This window comes from Medicago sativa, chromosome 3 (genome assembly GCF_051527215.1).
Source record: "Medicago sativa cultivar Bolivia chromosome 3, Bolivia_mono, whole genome shotgun sequence".
NCBI classification, from domain to species: Eukaryota; Viridiplantae; Streptophyta; class Magnoliopsida; order Fabales; family Fabaceae; genus Medicago; species Medicago sativa.
In genome coordinates, this window is record NC_140751.1 from 73,520,759 (window position 1) to 73,540,918 (window position 20,160).

At 33.9% G+C, this 20,160-nt stretch overlaps 3 protein-coding genes across 5 annotated transcripts; 2 read left to right on the forward strand and 1 right to left on the reverse strand.

Moving 5' to 3' along the window:
- The first annotated feature begins 334 nt into the window (after positions 1 to 334).
- Positions 335 to 3,643, forward strand: LOC146940028 (lysM domain-containing GPI-anchored protein 1-like). Its single transcript, XM_085753608.1, has 5 exons — positions 335 to 1,145; positions 1,995 to 2,112; positions 2,366 to 2,527; positions 2,646 to 2,677; positions 3,212 to 3,643. The coding sequence occupies exons 1-5, from the start codon at positions 491 to 493 to the stop codon at positions 3,490 to 3,492; spliced, it is 1,248 nt and encodes a 415-aa protein (XP_085609734.1). The 5' UTR covers positions 335 to 490; the 3' UTR covers positions 3,493 to 3,643.
- A 1,433-nt stretch (positions 3,644 to 5,076) lies between these two features.
- On the forward strand, positions 5,077 to 10,557 carry LOC146940029 (basal transcription factor complex subunit-like protein). 3 transcript variants are annotated; one of them, XR_015031870.1, is made up of 10 exons: positions 5,077 to 5,612; positions 5,709 to 5,755; positions 6,419 to 6,456; positions 6,542 to 6,587; positions 6,751 to 6,804; positions 6,915 to 6,983; positions 8,771 to 8,847; positions 9,286 to 9,381; positions 10,032 to 10,327; positions 10,388 to 10,557. XR_015031870.1 is itself a non-coding variant. In XM_085753610.1 (10 exons), exons 1-10 carry the CDS (start codon positions 5,216 to 5,218, stop codon positions 10,096 to 10,098), a joined length of 1,023 nt encoding a protein of 340 aa, XP_085609736.1. In that variant the 5' UTR covers positions 5,077 to 5,215; the 3' UTR covers positions 10,099 to 10,537. The 3 variants fall into 3 exon arrangements, 2 of the variants coding, with proteins under 2 accessions (XP_085609736.1, XP_085609735.1); XM_085753610.1 differs by adding an exon at positions 9,437 to 9,568 and having other exon boundaries at positions 10,032 to 10,537; XM_085753609.1 differs by having other exon boundaries at positions 10,032 to 10,557.
- A 3,198-nt stretch (positions 10,558 to 13,755) lies between these two features.
- Positions 13,756 to 16,860, reverse strand: LOC146940030 (F-box/kelch-repeat protein At3g23880-like). Its single transcript, XM_085753607.1, has 2 exons — positions 15,256 to 16,860; positions 13,756 to 14,087 (listed from the first exon to the last, which is right to left on the reverse strand). The coding sequence occupies exon 1, from the start codon at positions 16,524 to 16,526 to the stop codon at positions 15,258 to 15,260; it is 1,269 nt and encodes a 422-aa protein (XP_085609733.1). The 5' UTR covers positions 16,527 to 16,860; the 3' UTR covers positions 13,756 to 14,087; positions 15,256 to 15,257.
- Positions 16,861 to 20,160: the final 3,300 nt, after the last annotated feature.

Consider the following 20,160-nt stretch of genomic DNA (forward strand, 5'->3'; position numbering starts at 1 on the left):
CTTTCATTTACCTGTAGTTAATCGAAGTCTTTGGATCATAACAAATTAACAAGGCTATTTAGCTATTATTATAGTACCTTTTTTTTGTTTACATTTATTATAGTACCTTTTCCTTAATTTTATTATTATATGCACTACAAAATGATGAAAGTAATTGAACAATTTGGACATATTTAGATGAAACGGTAAAAAAATATGAATTGTCATCACAGCTCTATATAAATCATAGTTACATGAAAAGAGGGACAAAACAGTCCAGCTAGCCAACTAACGTTGAAATCTCAATGATCGAGGATCTGACTATATGACCAGTGTTCTTCATGTTTTTTTACTTGTCCTCTTCTATTCTATGCATATAATGCAACACACCTGTTTCCACTACTTCCCTTTTCTCTTTCAATTTCTCTCTTTCAAACTGAAACTTTCCTTTTCCTTTTCCTGAGAGAGAGAGAGAGAACAACTCCAAAACCCTAAACCCAACATTTCAACAATGCAGAACAAAAACATTCTATTATTCTTGTTCTTGTTCCTCTTCAAACTCTTCACAACAACAACCTCAAAATCAACAATAGAACCATGCACAACCTCCGACACATGCAACTCTCTCCTAGGTTACACTCTCTACACAGACCTCAAAGTCTCCGAACTCTCTTCCCTCTTTCAAATCGACCCAATCTCACTCCTCACTGCAAACTCCATTGACATCTCTTACCCTGACGTTGAACACCACATCCTCCCTTCAAAACTCTACCTCAAAATCCCAATCCAATGCTCTTGTGTAGATGGAATCCGTAAATCCGTTTCAACCAACTACAAAATCCGTCCTTCTGACACACTTTCATCCATTGCTGATTCCATTTACGGTGGTTTGGTTTCTTCTGATCAGCTTAGAGAAGCTAACTCTGTAACGGATCCGAATGTTCTTGATGTTGGTCAGAACCTTGTTGTTCCTCTTCCTTGTACTTGTTTTAATGGTTCTGATAATGGGTTGCCCGCGATTTATATGTCTTATGTTGTTCAGCCGTTGGATAGTTTGAATTCTCTTGCTGCTAGGTATTTTACTACTCTTACTGATTTGATGAATGTTAATGCTATGGGAACTACTGGGATTTCTGCTGGTGATATTCTTGCTATTCCTATTCCAGGTAATTTCATTTTCATGCTTTAGCTTTTCACATTATGTTAGTTTTTTTTTTCTTTGTACTTTCTATAATTTAATTTAGGGTCTGTTTGGATTGCCTTATTTGAAATTATCTACTTGCATTACGCTTGTGAGAGTGTTTGAGTTTATGGAAACGGCTTGGGATGTATATAAGCTGATTTCAACTTATTTCCTTAAATTATACTAGCTTATAGGAAAATAGTTTGATTTCGTCGGTAAAGCCTAGCTCAATTGACAATGCAGATATCGTTAGGTTGAACACCTTCATCCGGGTTTAACCTAAACTTTGCAATTGTGTGTAGAAGTTTCATGTGATGTTTTGTGGTTTTTGTCACTTTGTCTACTTACTAACAAAATTGGTTTAATTTCATTTTATCTTTTGTCATAAAAGTAACTTGTACGTAAACACTCATTTGGTTAGCACTTATGCTACAAGTGCTTAATTTCATCTTCACCATTAAACCTTTCAAATTGTGTTTGTTTATTGTTTTGTTTTTCTTTGTACTTTCTGTAATTTAGGGTCTGTTTGTATTAACTTGTTTGAGGTTATCTATGAGAGCTTATGAAACAACTTATGACATATATAAGTTGTTTTTAGCTTACTTCCATAAGCTTCCAAGATAACTAATGAAAACAACTTGTAGCTTATAGGAAAATAGTTTAACTCTATTTTATCTTTTGTTGTAATAATAGCTCATACATGAGTGCTTATACGATAAGCACTTAATGCTATAAGTGCTTGATTAAGTTGTTTATCCAAATAGTGTCTTATTCGGTCTACGCTGTGAATGTAAGACTCTTTAATTGCTAACATTTGTTCTTCATTTTGCAGCCTGTGCATCAAAGTTTCCGAAAGATTCTGCTGATTTTGGATTGCTTGTCCCTAATGGAAGTTATGCTATTACAGCAGGACACTGCGTGCAGTGTAGCTGTGGACCCCGAAACTTAAAGTACTCAGGCATCTTTTTATTATCTGTTTGCAATCCATACCTTACTCTCTTTATACATAAATCTAGATTCTTTTGTAGGGTCATTTTGTTTTAAGGAACACGTTTGAAAATGTTGGTGTTAATTCAGGGTTAAATGTTTTTTATGCCAAACGAATCCAGGGAATTTTTGCTCCATTGTTACCGTGTCAAATGACCATTTCTGAGATTGAGAATATTCTGACTTGTGTATCTGGGTTTCTTACTTTCTCTGCAGTTTGTACTGTATGCCAGCTTCTCTAGCTGTTTCTTGCTCGAGCATGCAGTGTAAGAACAGCAATCTTATGCTTGGTAATGTTACCGTGCAACAGACTGGTGGTGGTTGCAATGTGACTTCTTGCACTTACGATGGTATTGTTAATGGTACCATAGCAACAACGTATGTTTATCCTCTACGTTCCTGCTTTTCTCATTGAGACATTTCAATTTCAATAATGTATATTTTGCTGAACTCGTCTTTGAATTTAAGCTCGATTAATTTTCTTGCCTCCCTGCAGGTTGACCCCATCCCTTCAGCCTCGATGTCCAGGTCAGTGTGCCGCATCCTTATATATATGTATATATAGGGATTACAGCTCTCTAATACATTGCAGAATGGCATTCTTGACTGTTAAATGAATCATTATATTTTGTTACTTTTCACACTGAAAGATTTATCTACCGTGATGTCAATTGATCCAGTTTGCATTAGGTGGCCATACTAAGTACCACTAGATATTCTATTCAGCAATTTAGCTACTTGAACATGGGTTTATTCTGAATGGATGGTACTTCAGATCTCTAAAATTTTGTTATGTTAGAGATACAATTAATGAGCTATGTCTATTCTTCATGATTTTTCTATGTGCTATATGATAGCAAATTGTGTGTGCTCAAAGTGCCATAGTCTTTAACACCGGAAACTAGAGTGATTGAGATTTAATATCATGTAGCACTGTAATTCATATTTAAGTGATGGAAGGAGCCATGAAACATAACAATAAGTATCATAGATAGCATTATAGTAAGTCAGATTTTCTGAGACGTCTTCAAAGTGCTGAATGTATTTTAAATGATTCTGCAGGGTCGCAGGAATTCCCTCCTCTTATTGCCCCACCTACAGTTGTTCCGAGAGAATCAATGTTTGCACCAGCCCCGTCACCATCATCACTGTTAGACGGAACTGATGGGAGATCACCCAAATCCTCTGTGGTGCCTTCAACAGGATTTACTCCTGCATTAGGCCCTATTAGTGGAATTTCTTCTGGTGCTTCTGCCGCATGCTCCTTGGTGAAACCATTACCCACTTTGACACTCACACTTGTGTTATTATTTGTCAAGTTGATGATCCCTGTAGCATTGTAATCTTCCCAATTTTGTGGTGGGTTTAATTATGTCTTTGCCACGGGTGCTCCTATCTATTGTAGTTGCTAGTATTTGTTTGTACTCTTTAACTGATTGTGAATCTGGAAATCTATGGGATTTCGGGTTTAATCTTACGCTTAGCCTTTTATTACTTGGTGTTTTGCTGAACTATTTTGTTCATCTAGGGTCAGTAATTCTAGGCATAATCTGTTATCAATCATTCATAGAAATTTCAAGAAATTGATGGTGGCGCCATTGTGCACACTTTGTAATCATTTATGTCTCCGTATCAACCCTCTAATTCCCTTGGTAATCCAGAGTTCAGCCGAGAGGTAAGCGAAGCCTGGTGGTGGAGGTAATCATGTTAATATGTTTCTCAACTGTGTTCTAGTATTTCTTGCTTAATTTTTTTTTTTTTTTGAGGGAGTATTTCTTCCTTTTTTCTGGTAGGATTTATTTATTTTGGTTATTGTAAAAACTTAAATAGTTGATTGCTCAACAATTTTCTGTTGCTCTGTCCAATTTAGGAGTGACCTTTTTTTTTTTGACAAAAATTTAGGAGTGACCTAATTAGCCTCGACCTAATATATATTTTTTAATTATAAATACATTCCTTTTTTTTGGTTTATTATGTGAAGGTAATAGAAAATGAAAAAGGCTAATATTGTGTAGAATTTTCTCTTTCTGAGTTTTGTTAGTTTAGTTTAGTGAAGGATGAAAAAGGTTTATATTTTCCTTTCCTGTATATATAATATCCCCTCCTATTCCTAGCAGTTGAAATATTCACGTTGGATTTTTGCATTATTCCATCGTAGGCTGTTAATTCTTAAATTATTGCAGTATGATTGAGATGTAATCTAACTATAGAGCATGTAACTGTTGTTTGAAATAGCATCACGACATACCCAGAAACACAAATACTTGCGAGAAGAACAGACAAAATAAATAAGCAGGATACAGCAGCTCTCATCAAGCATGCACACTAAAGGCAAAGGGATTCAGTTTCAGATCATCAGTCTAGACTAAACTAGGTTGTAGAAGTGACATTTGATCTTTTGTTCTTTCTCATGATGATTAGTAGTTGATAGTACACTGTTTTCATAATTCATGCTTTTGAATGGAATGCTACACGTGAAGAATAAATAAATAAAGGGAAATTTATTTTGTTAATATAATAATTTTTATTTTAACATCCTTCCTGTCCCCTTCAAAAAAAACCTTAATTTGGGGGAGGCAAAAAATTGCTCTATAATTCTATCCCTTCAAAATATTCTTTCTCCTTCAAAAATGTCCAACCAAACATACTTTAAATTTTGCATTAAGTATTTTCTCAGCACAAATGACTTATTGAAAATCTGTTAATTAACTTTGCAAAACATCAAACATTTTGTACTAAGTAATTTCACAAATTCATTTTAAGTTATTTTTTAATATTATTTTGTCCAATTGCGTTATTTTTAAGTATAATATAAGAAAGTCTTTAAAAATTTGTAAATAAGGCTAGTTTAGTAAAATAGAGGAAATAGAATTTCTCAGTGAACTAGCCTTTGCTCATTTACAAATTTTTAAAGACAATTTTACTAGACAAGGATCCAACCAAGAAAGGAAAGGAGCACCAGTCACCGTCGCAAACAAGGATTTCTCAGTGAACCCTCTTCGACTTCTTTTCAGAATCATGAAATTGAGAATCAATTCAGTCTAACGCAGACACAACAAACAGACGATGACTACTTCAGCTCCTTCAAAGAATTACGCAGATGACGTCAGCCTCCTCGTCGTCACACTCGACACCAACCCTTTCTTCTGGTCTTCTTTCCCCTTTCACTTCTCCGAATTCCTCTCTCAAGTTCTCGCTTTTCTCAATTCAATACTCCTCCTCGGCCAACTCAATCAAGTTGTAGTTATCGCCACCGGATGCAATTCTTGTTCATACGTTTACGATTCCGCTTCTGATAAGAATCATGCTTCTACCAACGGTACAATGCCTGCGATTTATTCCAATCTTCTTCATAATCTCGATGAATTCGTCGTTAAAGATCAGCAATTGACTACGCCTCATCATAAACCTGGAACCGTTCCTTCTTCCCTCTTATCTGGAGCATTGTCCATGGCACTTTGTTGTATCCTTTTTCATATTTTCATTAATGCTTACAAGCAATTACACACTCTTTTAATTGTTAGGGTTTTCAATTTGTTTGACCTGATTTGGTTATTAGATATACAGAGAGCTTTTCGTTCAGGACCGATGCATCCTCAACCTCGGGTATGTATCTGTGTGCCTAATCATCAATTTGTTTTTGTATGGAACTATACAGTACATTTGAATGTGATAATTGTAGTTGGAGATGTTTCTCAAATATGATTGACTCAAGTATTTTATTGTGTTAATGTGGCTTGATAGTAGTGATAGTGAATGTGACATTAGAGCTGATTGGCTATTGTTTAAATGATTTTCGATTCAACTTTGTTGAATGAAAGTTGATATTGTGGTTTTTTGAACACATTTTTTTATAAGCCTTGGGTTTTTGTACTCGTTGATTATTTGATGCTATGTATTGTGTTCAGTCTCGTATCTACAAGTTTTTTACTTTCACTTGTTTGTGACAACAATATAATGTGTTGATCCAAGATATATAGTTATTGACATCTGATTGATTTTGAATTGGTTTAAATCGGAGTATCAACTACACGATTGCTAAACACATTCCAATTCGCTCATAAGTCATATGATTGGCCATCTTTGTTTTTAAATTAATATATAGGCAGTTGCTCTTTTTATAAAAATCGTCATTGTTAGTATTTCCAGCTATTCTTTTTTTTTTTTTTTTTTTTTGTGAATTTATATTTGACTTCATTTCTTTTACAGTTCATTTATAGTTTACATATTTTGGATAATTACTTTATTTATTTACTTATTTGTGAACAGATTCTATGTCTACAAGGATCTACTGATGGACCAGAACAGTACATACCTCACGATCTTTACATTTTATACTCTTAATTTCTGCATTTTTGTTTCACTTCAAATCACACTTTCCATCCTTTTCAGGTATGTGGCAATCATGAATGCAATATTCTCTGCTCAGCGTTCTGTAGTATGTACTCAATCTTAATTTTTTCTTTCATTGTTCCTTTATGATTGGTTTCTACCCTGGCTTTTTACTGCCTGTGGACTTCAACAACATATATTTATATAATAACACAGAAGGATTGCTTGTTTTTATGTTGGCTACTTAGTGCAGTATTTTGGCACTGCAGGTTCCTGTAGATTCTTGTTTTATTGGTTCAAACAATTCTGCATTCCTTCAACAGGTAGTTAAATTAAACAAACACACACACACACCCCTACACACTTAATGAGTAGGTACTGCAGAATATGTTTTATTGACTCTTGTCCTTTATCTCTATATTATGTATGGCAGGCTTCATACATAACTGGTGGCATATATTACAGGCCTCCCCAAATGGAAGGGCTTTTTCAATATCTTTCAGTAAGTTTGTGTTTTAATTGGCGCATTTGACTGCTTTTTCAGTATCTTTCAGTAATTCTGTCTTAATTGACTCGTTCACCCCAGGACTTGAATACATTTTTAAACGAGTATATATTAGTATTACAATTAAATTACTGTAGTTTAAGTTCATATTAACATTCATCGAATGCTCTCACTAAACACTAGATTTGTTTAGTAGCCTTAGCCTTGCTTATAATAAAATATTTTTGGAATCAGTTTACCTCTAAAACATAAGACTTCAAAATAACTGTGGTATAGAAACCCCTACGGCGGTGCAAGACAAAATAGATAATGCTGATACTAGTTTTCTCTGTTCACAAACTAATGTCTTAAGATGGCAAGGTAATGACAGAGCCACCTCATACTTTGCTTTAAGATGGCAAACTCTTCTTATCAAGGTCTCAGTAGTTTATAATTAACTTCCAATACCGTCGTTACGAAAAGGCTGTGAACCTGAATGCCTTTAGAATACACACAAGAAAAATGAATTAAATGTTCTTTTAGTGTTACAATGTGTCTTCCTTCCCTATAAGTTGTTTGACATAAAATTAGTTTAAATTCGAAAAGCGAACCTAACAGCTATTCAACAAATAAGTCATTAAATTATTGTCAAATCTCTATTTGATAGTACTTCAAGATGGACAATTTGTTTTTTCATTATTGGTGTGTGGGATTTTAGCTTACTTTTTCATGGTTGCACTTCCAGATAAGTTGGTATGCATGTGGTACAAACTGCATGTTGGAATCCTTTTTTGGGTCAACATAAAATGTAGGAAAAAGTATTCAAACCCATCGAGCTCATTTTTGCATGTACCATGTAGCTCCTAGTCAAGGTATTTAAAATTTAGATTTTACGCAAAATCGGAAGGGGAAGTAAAATCATAAATCGTGGATTTGTAACACTAATCATCATATTATACAAAATTCATAAAACTCATATATAGGCAGGCTTCTAGTAGAAGAGAAAGGAATGAAACCATAAGTAAGGTGCTTCAGCGGAAGAAAGAAGTGGTGGATATCATTATAGTGTCGGCGTGGTGTTGGTATTTACAGAATTTGGCAACATTTCCGTGTCACTTTATGAGTGGTCTTGGGACCCTATCCGCTATTTGGTTTAGTAAGAGATGAGGACGTTAGCAGGTTATCCGTGTGTTGAGGAGGGAAGGCTTTGGCTTTGGTTTTGTTTCAGTGATCTTTTAAGCTTGTGTAGATCTGTGTCAAGTGTTGCTCTGGTTTTTGGTGTTATGTAGTGGGCTGCTGTGGCTTTTTATTGGTTATATGACAGTGGCTGACTTGTTCTTGTGTGATATCAGACTCTCTTTTTAGTTGGTGCCTTTAGCAGTTTCGGTGGAATAAGTTATTAATTGTAAGGGAGTATGCTGTGTTTTGTGTTTTTATCTTGTTGTCTAGTGGTGCTGTTTATCACTTGTTTTTGCCCTGCTAGCGCGGGTGTGCAATCTGTCTATTCCGATTCAGGTATATATTGTGCTTGGGTTGGAATGTTTCAATTTATATTTAGTCATTTTAAAAAAAAAAAAACAGTGCAACCAAATAATCTAGCAGATATGAAAAACTAAAACTAATCTAATAAACCATTATATATTACTCAAACTTAAAAATTCAATGACTGCCCTCTGCCAGATTCATATCAACTTTAATGGATAAACAAGTTATCGGAGTTTTTTTGTTTATCAAGATCTGACTATTTGTTTTGCAATTTTACTTTTTAATTTACTTCTGACTCTAATGTGACTTTGTCTATGTAGACGGTGTTTGCAACTGATTTGCATTCTCGTGAATTTTTAAGGCTTCCTAAATCTCTGGGTGTGGATTTTCGTGCTTCGTAAGTTATTCCTTTTCTTTTAATCTTTTCCCGTTTGAGATTTTTTATTTTGTTTTTCCACTGTTTCTCCATCCATCCTGTAAAGATGGAAGCATTTTGTCCAATTGATCTTTTTCCCTTTTTAATTTATGTTGCTTTGAAAATACACAACTATTTATGACTTTGTTCTCTACATTGCTTCTACACCGAAGATATCAAATTATGTATTTTGAGATAAATTGACATTTGTCTTGGCATTCGGCAAGTCTTTATGTAACCTGTGGTTGAGTAATATGAAATATATTTATCCATGCTTACTATAACCCAACTTTTGAAGCTTTAATTCGCTAAATATAAAAACCTGTTTACCTGAGGGCAACCTCTTTTTGTGTGGCCAATTTTATTCTGTTTAATAGTAACTATAAGATCGACACTTAGATAATTGTATGAAATGTTCAGGTGCTTCTGCCATAAGCAAACAATTGACATGGGCTATGTATGTTCAGTATGCTTATCCATATTCTGTGAGCATCACGACAAGTGTTCAACCTGTAGGTAAGCGTATTTCTCTAAAATTATATCATTCCATTCGTCATTATGTTTGCATAAGCTTCACCATTTATGATGCATCAAATGAATGTAAATGTTCATTATTTGCAGACTGTAGTAATCAGTTCAATCTTGCAGAAATCTTCCCTCTTTCCGCTGTATTCTTCAATTTCTTTTATTCATTTATCATCAGGCTGCTATTAAATACAAATAGCAAAATTCCTCTACATAGCCGAATTTTATAGCTTTGGGTGAAAGTCTGAAAGATAATGTATCTAATTTAACGGCTAGCATATTTAGAAGAAAACCTACATTATGTGGAAGACAATGCTTACTGATTGGGATGAAGTTTTCAGTCCTATATTCTGGACAATCTCATATAATGCCCCTTTAATCCCAATGTCTTCATCCTGTCACATTTTGCCACTGTAGAATGTTAACTGAAATAGAGAAACAAAAATGGGAATGCACATGGATGGAAATACAAGTGACTAAACTATGATTGGCTTCAGCCGTTCAGGACTGTAAATAATATTGAGATTTCAATGATTGAATGGAAATGTGGTTACTTGATACTTAAAATGTACCTCTTGTCTTGGTAAATGTCTTTTACTGTGTTATGATTTGGTTATTTTGTGCCTTTGCATGTTTTGCAGCTCTGTATTTGGCCAGACTCAATCAGAAGCTGCCTCAGAGGAGAATCGGAAAAGAAAGGCTTGTTAATGTCTCCAGGCTCACAACACTTATTTTGTCGTGTCCATCAAGAGAGCTTATTTTTTAAGTCTCTCTTGATATCTTCCATATACGTAGCATAATGAAATTTTGGCACCAAATTGCGTTTGCGTCTGTCTTGGCGAGACTCAAGTTAATTATGGAGATCAGCATCTGTCAGGAACATTAGCATCAATGGGCTCACCTCATACTAAAGGCTTTATACATCTAGAACACTATGATTTGCATTATGTTCATAACGGGCTCACCTCATACTAAAGGCTTTATACATCTAGAACACATTTGCATTATGTTCATGAATTTTTGTTGACGAGCTATCATGATCTTTTGTTGTGCAAGTGGAAGTCTCAAACTAGTCTTTGTTTGAAGGTGTCTTATGATGGTTAACTGAAAACATAGTAAAGAGAGTGGATCGATGAGTTTATAAGCATATGTCTTATCTATCTCCAATCCGGCTTGATTTATATTCTTTAGAGTAATGATATTTTGACATCCATTTGATGACAACTTTGTTGACAACCTTGTTTTTCTCACTTCTTATTGGTCAAAAACAATGGTGAGAGAAAAAGAAAGAGAGAGGATAACAACATCATGTGAGTATGAAAGAGAAAGTTGTCCAAAAGTTGTCAAAAAGTGGTTGTCAAAATATCATTTCTCTATTCTTTATACTTTGAATGATGAGTTTTTTTTTTCTTCGGAGAGGGTCCTATACTTTGTACCGGCCGTTGCTCTAAAATCATAGAACGAGTTGATAATTTATGCGAGTTGAATCCATGGACTCTCACTAGGGTTAGGAAAAACTATCAAGTCTGCCAGATGTACTTGTATTATTCACCAATGAAATCGATAGCAGAATTTAAACTCAGGTTCTTATGAGATTTGAGTTGAATTTTTACCGACTAGATCAACTTGTGTTGGCAAAAAATTGTTTTTTCCTTGTAAGTTAAATTCAAATAGCTGTATAATGGTATAGATAAGAACTGGTGGTATATAATCCCAATTCACCACCTTATTCGCTCCAAATAAAATGGTAGAGAGAAAAAATGGTTGTGGTTGTATATAATCCCAAATTCACCATCTTATTTGCTGGAAAAATTGCACATGTATCCATTCTTACATGGTAACCACCATATATATTAGCTTTCTTATCCATTCTTAAATGGTAACCACCATATATATTAGCTTTCCCTCTAGAGAAGTGCTAAATAGTACAAGTGTTTCAACGCAAGAATATGCAACGTGACATGATTTTATAAGCAAATAAACCATCATTTTCATGTTTGCCGATATGTGCGCCTTAAAGATAAGAAAACAACAATTTGTTTTATAGATTCCAAAGATGTTAATAAAAGTGTTGTATATTATGGGTATAGTAGAAGAGAGCAAAGTGAGAGGAAATTAATTTGTAGAAATGTTTACTTTAGTGTCTATAGAGACATCAGAATGGAGACTGAGCAACATAATAACTAAATGAATTGATTTGGTTAATTATAGATTTGAACTCTATATCCTTGAGTAAACTCTCCATTTTGCAGGTCTAACGAAAGGAACATGAGGGAAATAGGAATAACCTTGACCTCTCAAACAAGTAATGAACGAACATTCAGAAAACAACAGATTATGAATAGTCTCTACAAGTTAACGGAAAGGAAAAGGCAATCTCACAGAATGCTGATAGTGCTCAGACTAAACACCATAATATGGTTACAATCCAAAGGCAAAAGTTACCCTAACACAAATTCCTGCATTACATTTGACAGCAAAATGCTAACTGTTAAAAAATAATAATCAGAGTTTATAATACAAAGGACAGTTAAGACAAGAAAAATCAAAATCGTAACTGAATAAATGCTCTCTAATCATGTGAGAAGACAAGTGTCATAACTCACAAGTATGTTTATGTACAATCCCAAAAAACCAAGTCATACTTCAGACTTCGTGTCATTTTAAGCTTGGTAGTCAGCTATATTATAATAAAACGATATTTTATTCGGAAGCATAAGAAAGAACAGGCAAAAAAAAAACAGAAAAGGTCAAGTTGGAAACATTAATCAGTTAAGACTTCAACAAATGGAAGTTTCTCACTTTGTAGATGCAACTAAACCTACATCAATCTTTTTTCTTATATATTCAATTTCATTATAATCTATGAACCGTAGCAGCCCTGTATGCCAGCAAAACGAATTTTGTTAACTCTGTGAGACAAAGGCAGAGTTTATAATCATCATAAATAAATGGATTGCATCAGCTCTATTTCTTTGACAGTATTCTATTTGTACCAATACAGGATTTCAACACCACAAAATGATAAAAAGTAAAAAATCAAAAATTATATTAGTTCTTTAAACTAACCAGATTCTAGTATTTCATATAACCTGCAAGGAGTGAATTCAAAATAAGTAACACAGCGAAGCAGAATCAACAGAAAATAATCTTAACAGCAAAGAAACTAAAGAATCAAAAGAAAAATTAAATTAGCAGGAAAGTACGACACTTTTTGATGACAAGGCATGGTGCAAGAAGCATTGTTCATCAAAGAAAAATTACAAGAAGCAAATACTCACCGATTGAAATTCATCTTTTAGAAACCGGTTTCAGGTCAAAGAAATCAATCGGCGATTCGAATTGGGCACACAACAAAAAATAAAGCCATCTCAAAACTCTTATTAGCTTATGCTATTATTGGGCGTGGGGAGGATAACATGTATTATAACTACGTACCTGAAGTGAGAGGAACTCAAACAAACTGACATAATCAGCATATGAGCACCAAGCTGGAAAGTGTTATGCAGGATTTTTGACGTTGCACCAAAGAATACTTTCTAGGGGCAAACCTAGTATTTGAAGCAATGAATGCTATCTTCCTCCATTTTGGATCTACCATCTGTGACATGATGAGGTTCTTTACTTCCTATTCTACCAATAATGGTGCTTGATACATTCCATGACAAGCAAATCCTGAATAATATGGTCAACGGTCAACAGAAGAATGTCCTGCATTGTTGTTATAGTAGATACAGTCTAAGCTTAATAAAGCCATTCTTATAGTAGATACAATTGCAGGGTGTTTCAAGATCAACCTCTGTGGCCCGTAGCCTCTCACCACCATCCCTACTGAATTTGAAACCCTCTACACGCAAAACTCTTTACCATACACGGGAACCACCCGAAGAAGTCCTTTCCAGGCAGCCCACCTTCTGTCATCAAATACTGCTCCTTATTGAGATGACACACACTCCCAAAGCAAATATAAACCACCAAGTTGGCTTCCCTTGAGTTGAGCCAACTCAAACATTAATCATCATCTCCACCATCATAATCAACACCATACATGATGAAAGTAACTGCATCTAGTAAAATGATTTTAATAGCATGATTATGTGACGGTAATCATATTCATACAACCTTTCACAATTAGGTTAGTGTGACAGATGCTGATATAAAAATCACCAAACAGCCTGCAAGGTGAGTTCCTCGCTGGTTACAAGGAATCTAAGGACCCTGTACTTGTACATGCACCATGACCCATACCTGACCCTCTACCATGGTTTCACTACTGGATAAAATGGAATTCGAGTGGGTGAAAATAATTAATAGCGAGATCAATTTAAATCTATGGAAAAATTTGCAGAAAATGCTAAGGAAAGATCATCCAACCATGAAATTGATATATTATTAAATGTAAATATTATGCAACTACAAAAATATCACTAATATAATCCACAAACAGTTAAGAGACTTCCACTAGCCCTTACACAAACAAGAGTACTGTTGCAAAACAACACAGATATTGTGGTAAATTTCCACAACAGTTCAAAGAAGTCCAAAAGAGGCATCAAGAGGGCCAAAATGTCTTATACAACATGAGTACTAAAACTGAAGAAAATGCAGCTCCAATAAGTCTCTTTTTTCCCTTTCTTCCTACCATCATGCATCGACCATCAATAATGCCAAAAGTGCTTGAAGTTAAGGTCATGGTCCTATGATTCAAGAAAGACCCGTATTAAACAGGAGAGAAAAACATCAAATACAAAATGTAGAGCAAAAACAGAAAAAATGAACGTATAATTCTCAAAAGTGAAGCCACATTCCTTTTGTGAAAAAATAATAAGAAAGAAATTAGCTTCAACCATGATTCCTAAAAGCTAGTACCATAACTGACATGATGCTTATGATATTAAAAAATAGATTATACTACAATATCATTATCAAGTACAAAAATGTTCCCTAGAAAAAAAAAGTACAAAAATGTAATAACCATTGTTTCCAAAGTTAGTTTGGATAAACTTGAACTAGTATAAACAAAACTAAACCAAGAAGAATATCAAATACATATACAATTATTTACAAAAGCATTTTCATGCTTAAAATGTAATAGGATAGCACTTATTTGTTTGTTTTCTACAGGATCCCTCTACTGGAGGTAATCCTTTTCGAGGTGTGTCAAACACTTGAATGTGAATACCTTTCCAGCTGAGGTTCAAACCTTGGTTCTACATGTTGTGGGAGTCTAGCCTCTTTGGCTAGACCCAAACGGCCAAACCTTGTTGGTTAACTCAGCTTATTCTATCAGAAAACAGTTGGCACTCATTCCAAAGCTTAGTTCACCCATAAGTAACAAAAGGGGTGGGTTCACAAACATACACTCAGCTAATTTGAATGTTTATACCATACAATTACAAAGTATAAGTACATCACACTCATTATCTACAACAAAGTTTTGAAGTAAATGCAATTAATATCAGTTTAAAGAGAAAATGACATTTTCATTTTCTCATCTATGTATAGACCAGTCAATTTATGATAAATCTGCTCAAGTTTAAAGATATTTGTAACCAACCCATTGACATGTTTCTAGCTTTAACATTTCACTCTACTACTTTTTTATGACTTTTTTCCTTGCATTTCAATTTTCAATAATGTATTATCCTCCCAAGTTGAGAACAATTTCATACTATCGTTTTGGATAAAACATTATGAATGCCAATCAAATAAAGATCATTCAAGAGTCGTTGAATTTCCTTTTGGGAGGACTATATTCAAGTTATAATAATATATAAAAACAACCCAAAACAAACTCATTCAGTTTAATGATTATAAAACACTTAAAATTAATTCAAACAATTAAATCATTGAAGAGAAACTTACTCTCAAAAGGGTGAAACTAAGCTTTCAACATAATCCTTGGTATGAAACCACAATATTTCATCGTCAACAGATGTAATTTGCTCAACCCTTTTATCTCTCCAATTATAGAGAATTGCATGTTTATCAAGACCGTCATAGCCTTGTTGATTGCTTGCCATTATAAGTGTGTCATTACTCTCAGAAAGGTACAATGGATACAAGAACAATTGAGAACCATCATATTCCAGTGAATCATTAATGCCATAATCAATTTGAAGGTCCTGAAAACTAATTTTGAGGAATTGAGTCCAAGACTCTTGAACTCCGTACTCCATCATCATCCATAAAACAAAATGGGTCCCCTTGAAACGGTGAGAAAAACATAGACAATCCATCAATACAGTAACAGCTGGCTCAACAGGTGGTACTTCAACAAATCCCTGCGGTGGCAGCAAATGTTGGTACGTCTCAGTAGTCAAATCAAGTGAGACGATGAGAAATTGATCAATTGAAATATCATTCCTTTCATATTCGGTCTTATTTCGAATAGCCAACCAATTAATAGTGCCACTCACATACACACCATTATTCACATATGGATGACAAGGACCAGCCTCAATGTCAAAAGGAACAATGGGAAAATTTGGAATATCCCTCCAAACATTATCTCTCAAACTAAAAACTTTGACCTCGTTTGCAGAAAATGCCACCACCTTATAATCGTTGTTTGAAATATCATATCCAAACGTTAACCTGAAAAACTTATTTAAACACCCTAATATTTCAGATAATGTGTTAGTGGCTGGGTTCCAAAAACGAAGCCAATGTTGTTCAGGCTGCAATGTTGTCCAAGGATAATTGCGCAAACAGAGTAATCCATTGCAGGAACCAATAATAATACAGCAATACAGATTACTCAATAGGTAGCAAGGATCGTTGGGAATGTCGACAAACCTCAATCGGTACCGATCGAGGATGATGGTTAACGGAGCCTCGAGCAAATGAGATACGGGAAAGGGTACGACACTGCAATCCGTCTCGTCGTCAGTGATGGACCGGTCTGAAAGTATTGCGAGGTGGGTGTTCCGTGGCGATCGATGAAGATGCAATTTGGCGAAGACGGGATCATGAGAAATCAGGGTATTCCATGATTTGCAAACACATTTGAATTGCATAAGAGTTTTGACAGGAAGACGTGATAGGATTTCCACGATGAGTTCATCAAGGAGGAGAGACGTTGGAGCGCCGCCGTTTGAATGCGGAGAATTTGGCGGAGGATCGGAGTTTGTCATGAGAGGCAAGTAAGTATGCTGGTGACTATGAAGGTAGCGAATTTGTTGTTGAAATTTGATTGAGATCGAGGTACAGTCTTGAAACCCTAATTAAATGAAATGCCTGGGAGTCTGTGACCATCTAAATCGATTATTGTGAAGATGAAGAAATGGATAAAGTTGATTTAGAAGGATCATCTTTGTTGCTTTTGACTATGGCTCTGATTGGATTGATGGAACAGAACGGAGCGGAATGAAATATGATGGAATGGAATGGAGTGGAATGGAATAAAAACTACATTTTATTGTTTGGGTATTTTACGAAAGGAGCAAATTTTTTATTCCATTATTTGGAAAGGGGATGGAATGGAACGAATTATACCATTTCTATTAGGTAGATTTTTTTTTAAGGAACTATTAGGTAGAATTAAAATAGTTAAATCTTCAAGTTCTCTTTTTCTCTTGGATTTTTACACTTTCTGATTTTAGAATTTAATTAGTTTAGTATGTTTGAAGTTTTTCTATTATTTTTATCTGAAATGTAAACTAACATATCGTAAATTTATGGGTTGGCAGAATAAGTGATGCACTTGTTTTTTAATAAAGACATAAAAATGGAGTTCGACTCATAAAAACTTAACACGTGAAAATTAGTTTTTAATAAAGACATAAGAAATCTGATAAAAAAATGAAGACATGAGAAACAATATCACATGAAAAATGTAAATTAACACATGGAAAATTAATTGATTGGTTGACGACGTGATGCAACAATTGAGAAATTGTCATGGATGGAGAATTTAACACATGAACAAGAAAAAAGAACATGCAATTGAGAAACAGCAAAAGACACGAGAAAGATAGAATATGGAGAACTGTTTCGGTTAGAGCTGTCGATTGAGCCCCAAATTTCAAAGCCCACTTGAAAAAGCCCCCACCAAGCCCACTAAATTAAAGCCCCTAATTGAACAAAATTATTTGGGGTCAAGCCCACCATAAAATCAACTTATTTGTGGGCCTAAAAAAAGCCCACGTTAATTTTTTTTTGGGTAAAAAAATTCCGGTAAATTTTTTTTCTGGGGTAAAAAAAAAAATTTACGGTAATTTTTTTTTGGGGTAAAAAATTCCGGTAAATTTTTTTTCTCTGGGGTAAATATTTTTTTTTACGGTACAAAACTTTTTTTTTGGGGTAAAAAATTCCGGTAAATTTTTTTTCTGGGGTAAAAAAAAAAAAGTTACGGTAAAAAAAATTTTCAGTAAAAATTTTTTTTTTTTTGGGTAACTTTTTTTTAAATAAAAAAGTTTAAAAAAAATGTTTATAGAAATTTTGGGGCTTGGGGGCTTTTTGATTTTTTTATTTGTGGGCTTGCATCAATGTGGGCCTTTTTGTTTTGTGAATTTTCAAGCCCCCTTACTATGTGGGCTGGGGCCAAAACTTCAAGGCCCCATGATATTGACGGCTCTAGTTTCGGTGATGAAAAAAACAAAGATAAAAGCGTAATTATTATTCAATTAAAATGTTCCATTCCATTACATACACCCCAAATTGGGAGGAATGAAAAATAGAAGGAAATGGAGGTATGGGATGGAATGGATTCCATTGTATTCCATACCATTCCATTCATTTTAAACAAATCCAAACAATGGAGCATGACTTTATACCATTCCATTCCATCATATTCCACCAATCCAAACATAGCCTAAATGTAATATTTTTTTTTTTAAAATTGTGTATTCAATGCTTAAAAGTTCAAAAGTTATATTTTCAATATAAAATAATTTCCGTTTTAAGCTTCTTAAGACACAAGTTAACACAACCTTTAAAAAAAAGATAATAGTGACTTTGTTTCCGAATGTGTAACAAGTAGTCACGATGGTTTTCAATATATCAAATTGTTAATATGGTTTCTGATTGTGCATTTTGTTAGTCAAAATAGTCTCTGACGCTTAAATAATCTCTTAATACTCACAATAACTCTTTTGATATAAAGATTAAAGTGACAATAAGTAAGTACGCGTAAGGACTAATATACAATAAGTAAGTATGTTGAAAACTAACATGACAATATTAACGAAGTATTTTAATGTCAGAGACTATTTTGACTAACAAGGTGCACAATCAGAGACTACTTTGAAATTTCGATACATTGAGGGACTATTGTGACTACTCGTTGCTCGTTTAAAAACCAAAGTGATTATAACCCCATTTAAAAATAAACCATGCAAAAAATGAATGATGTGGCAAAAGATTTTCATTTGATGTAAAAAATCGGTGCATCCTCTCTACTTCACTAAACATTTCACATTTAGAATTTGTTTAACACGACTGATTAACTAGCTTACAATTTATAAGAACACATGACCATAAAGAATATGTTTGGTTATTTTTTTTTTTTGAAGTAGCTTGATGGATAGAGTCAGAAAGAGATCTTATTGTTTATTGCAGTCATACGAGTTTAGAAATTATAAGCCATACACTATGTTTGGTAAGACATATATATGAGCTTATAACTTATAAGCTACTTGGTTAGTACCTGCCATTTTCTCATAAACTTATAGCTTATTTTTATAAGCTTATATCGTTTTTGATAAGCTAATTCATGTTGCTTATAATTTATCACTTTTTATTTTAATTTTACTACTGCAACCATAATTGAGAAAAATATATAATTTTTTTTTATGTCATTTCATATTTACAAACGGTTTCAATCACTCGTTTTATCGAATCTTATAAATTCAATCAACTAGTTTATTCACTATAATTTATATGTTAACTTACAAGTTATCCATTGTAAGCTTGATTTAGACTCGGGGTATCGAGGATAGAACCTGCAACAACTAGGTCTCTCATGACCACATGCGTAATGATTATGTTATCCACAGTAAGCTAGTATGTTATAAAGTAGTTATCCTCTATTTTTTATCAAACAAATTCTATAAATATAGAGAAGTAGCTAAACTAAGATTGAATCCTGACATTGTATATCAATGTCCACATATCTTCCAAGTTAATTTGTAAACTAGGTTTCATCTTTATCTTATCTTAATCTTAATAGTAAAAGGAATAAAATTATGCTAACAAACCCTTCTCTCTTTCTCTCAAAAAAAAACCCTAGAAAAACCCTAGGTTTGCTCTAGTTTTTTTCTTTCTAAAACTAGACTATGACCCGTGCGCCGCACGGGTCTAATGTGCTATTTAACATTTGAGTAAATAATTATTTATAAATCAACCTATATTAAATTAACTTTCTATCATATAAGATGTATTCCAATATTTAAAGGGTTGAGACGTTAAATAATTTAAAAAAGAGATCCATGGTTCAATTTGTAAGTAGTTGAGTAGCGTTTTTTACACTGAAAAATTGTATTTAGACCATCCGCAATAAGAGGATCTTGCTCGGTAAGTACCTATTACGGCAGAAGCAAAACCTGCTGCTCAAACAACTAAACCGGTTGAGAACTTGCTCCAAATAATCTCCCAGTCGATAGATATCTTTCTCGTTTTGATATATAGTTGTCATATTCAGCAAGCAACTTCAATTAATCAAACTATTTGAGAGAAAACACCATTTGATATAAACTATTTGAGAGTCAAATGATTTATGCTATAAAAATAAAATCCTTTCAATTAAAAAAATAGAATTAAGGCAACATA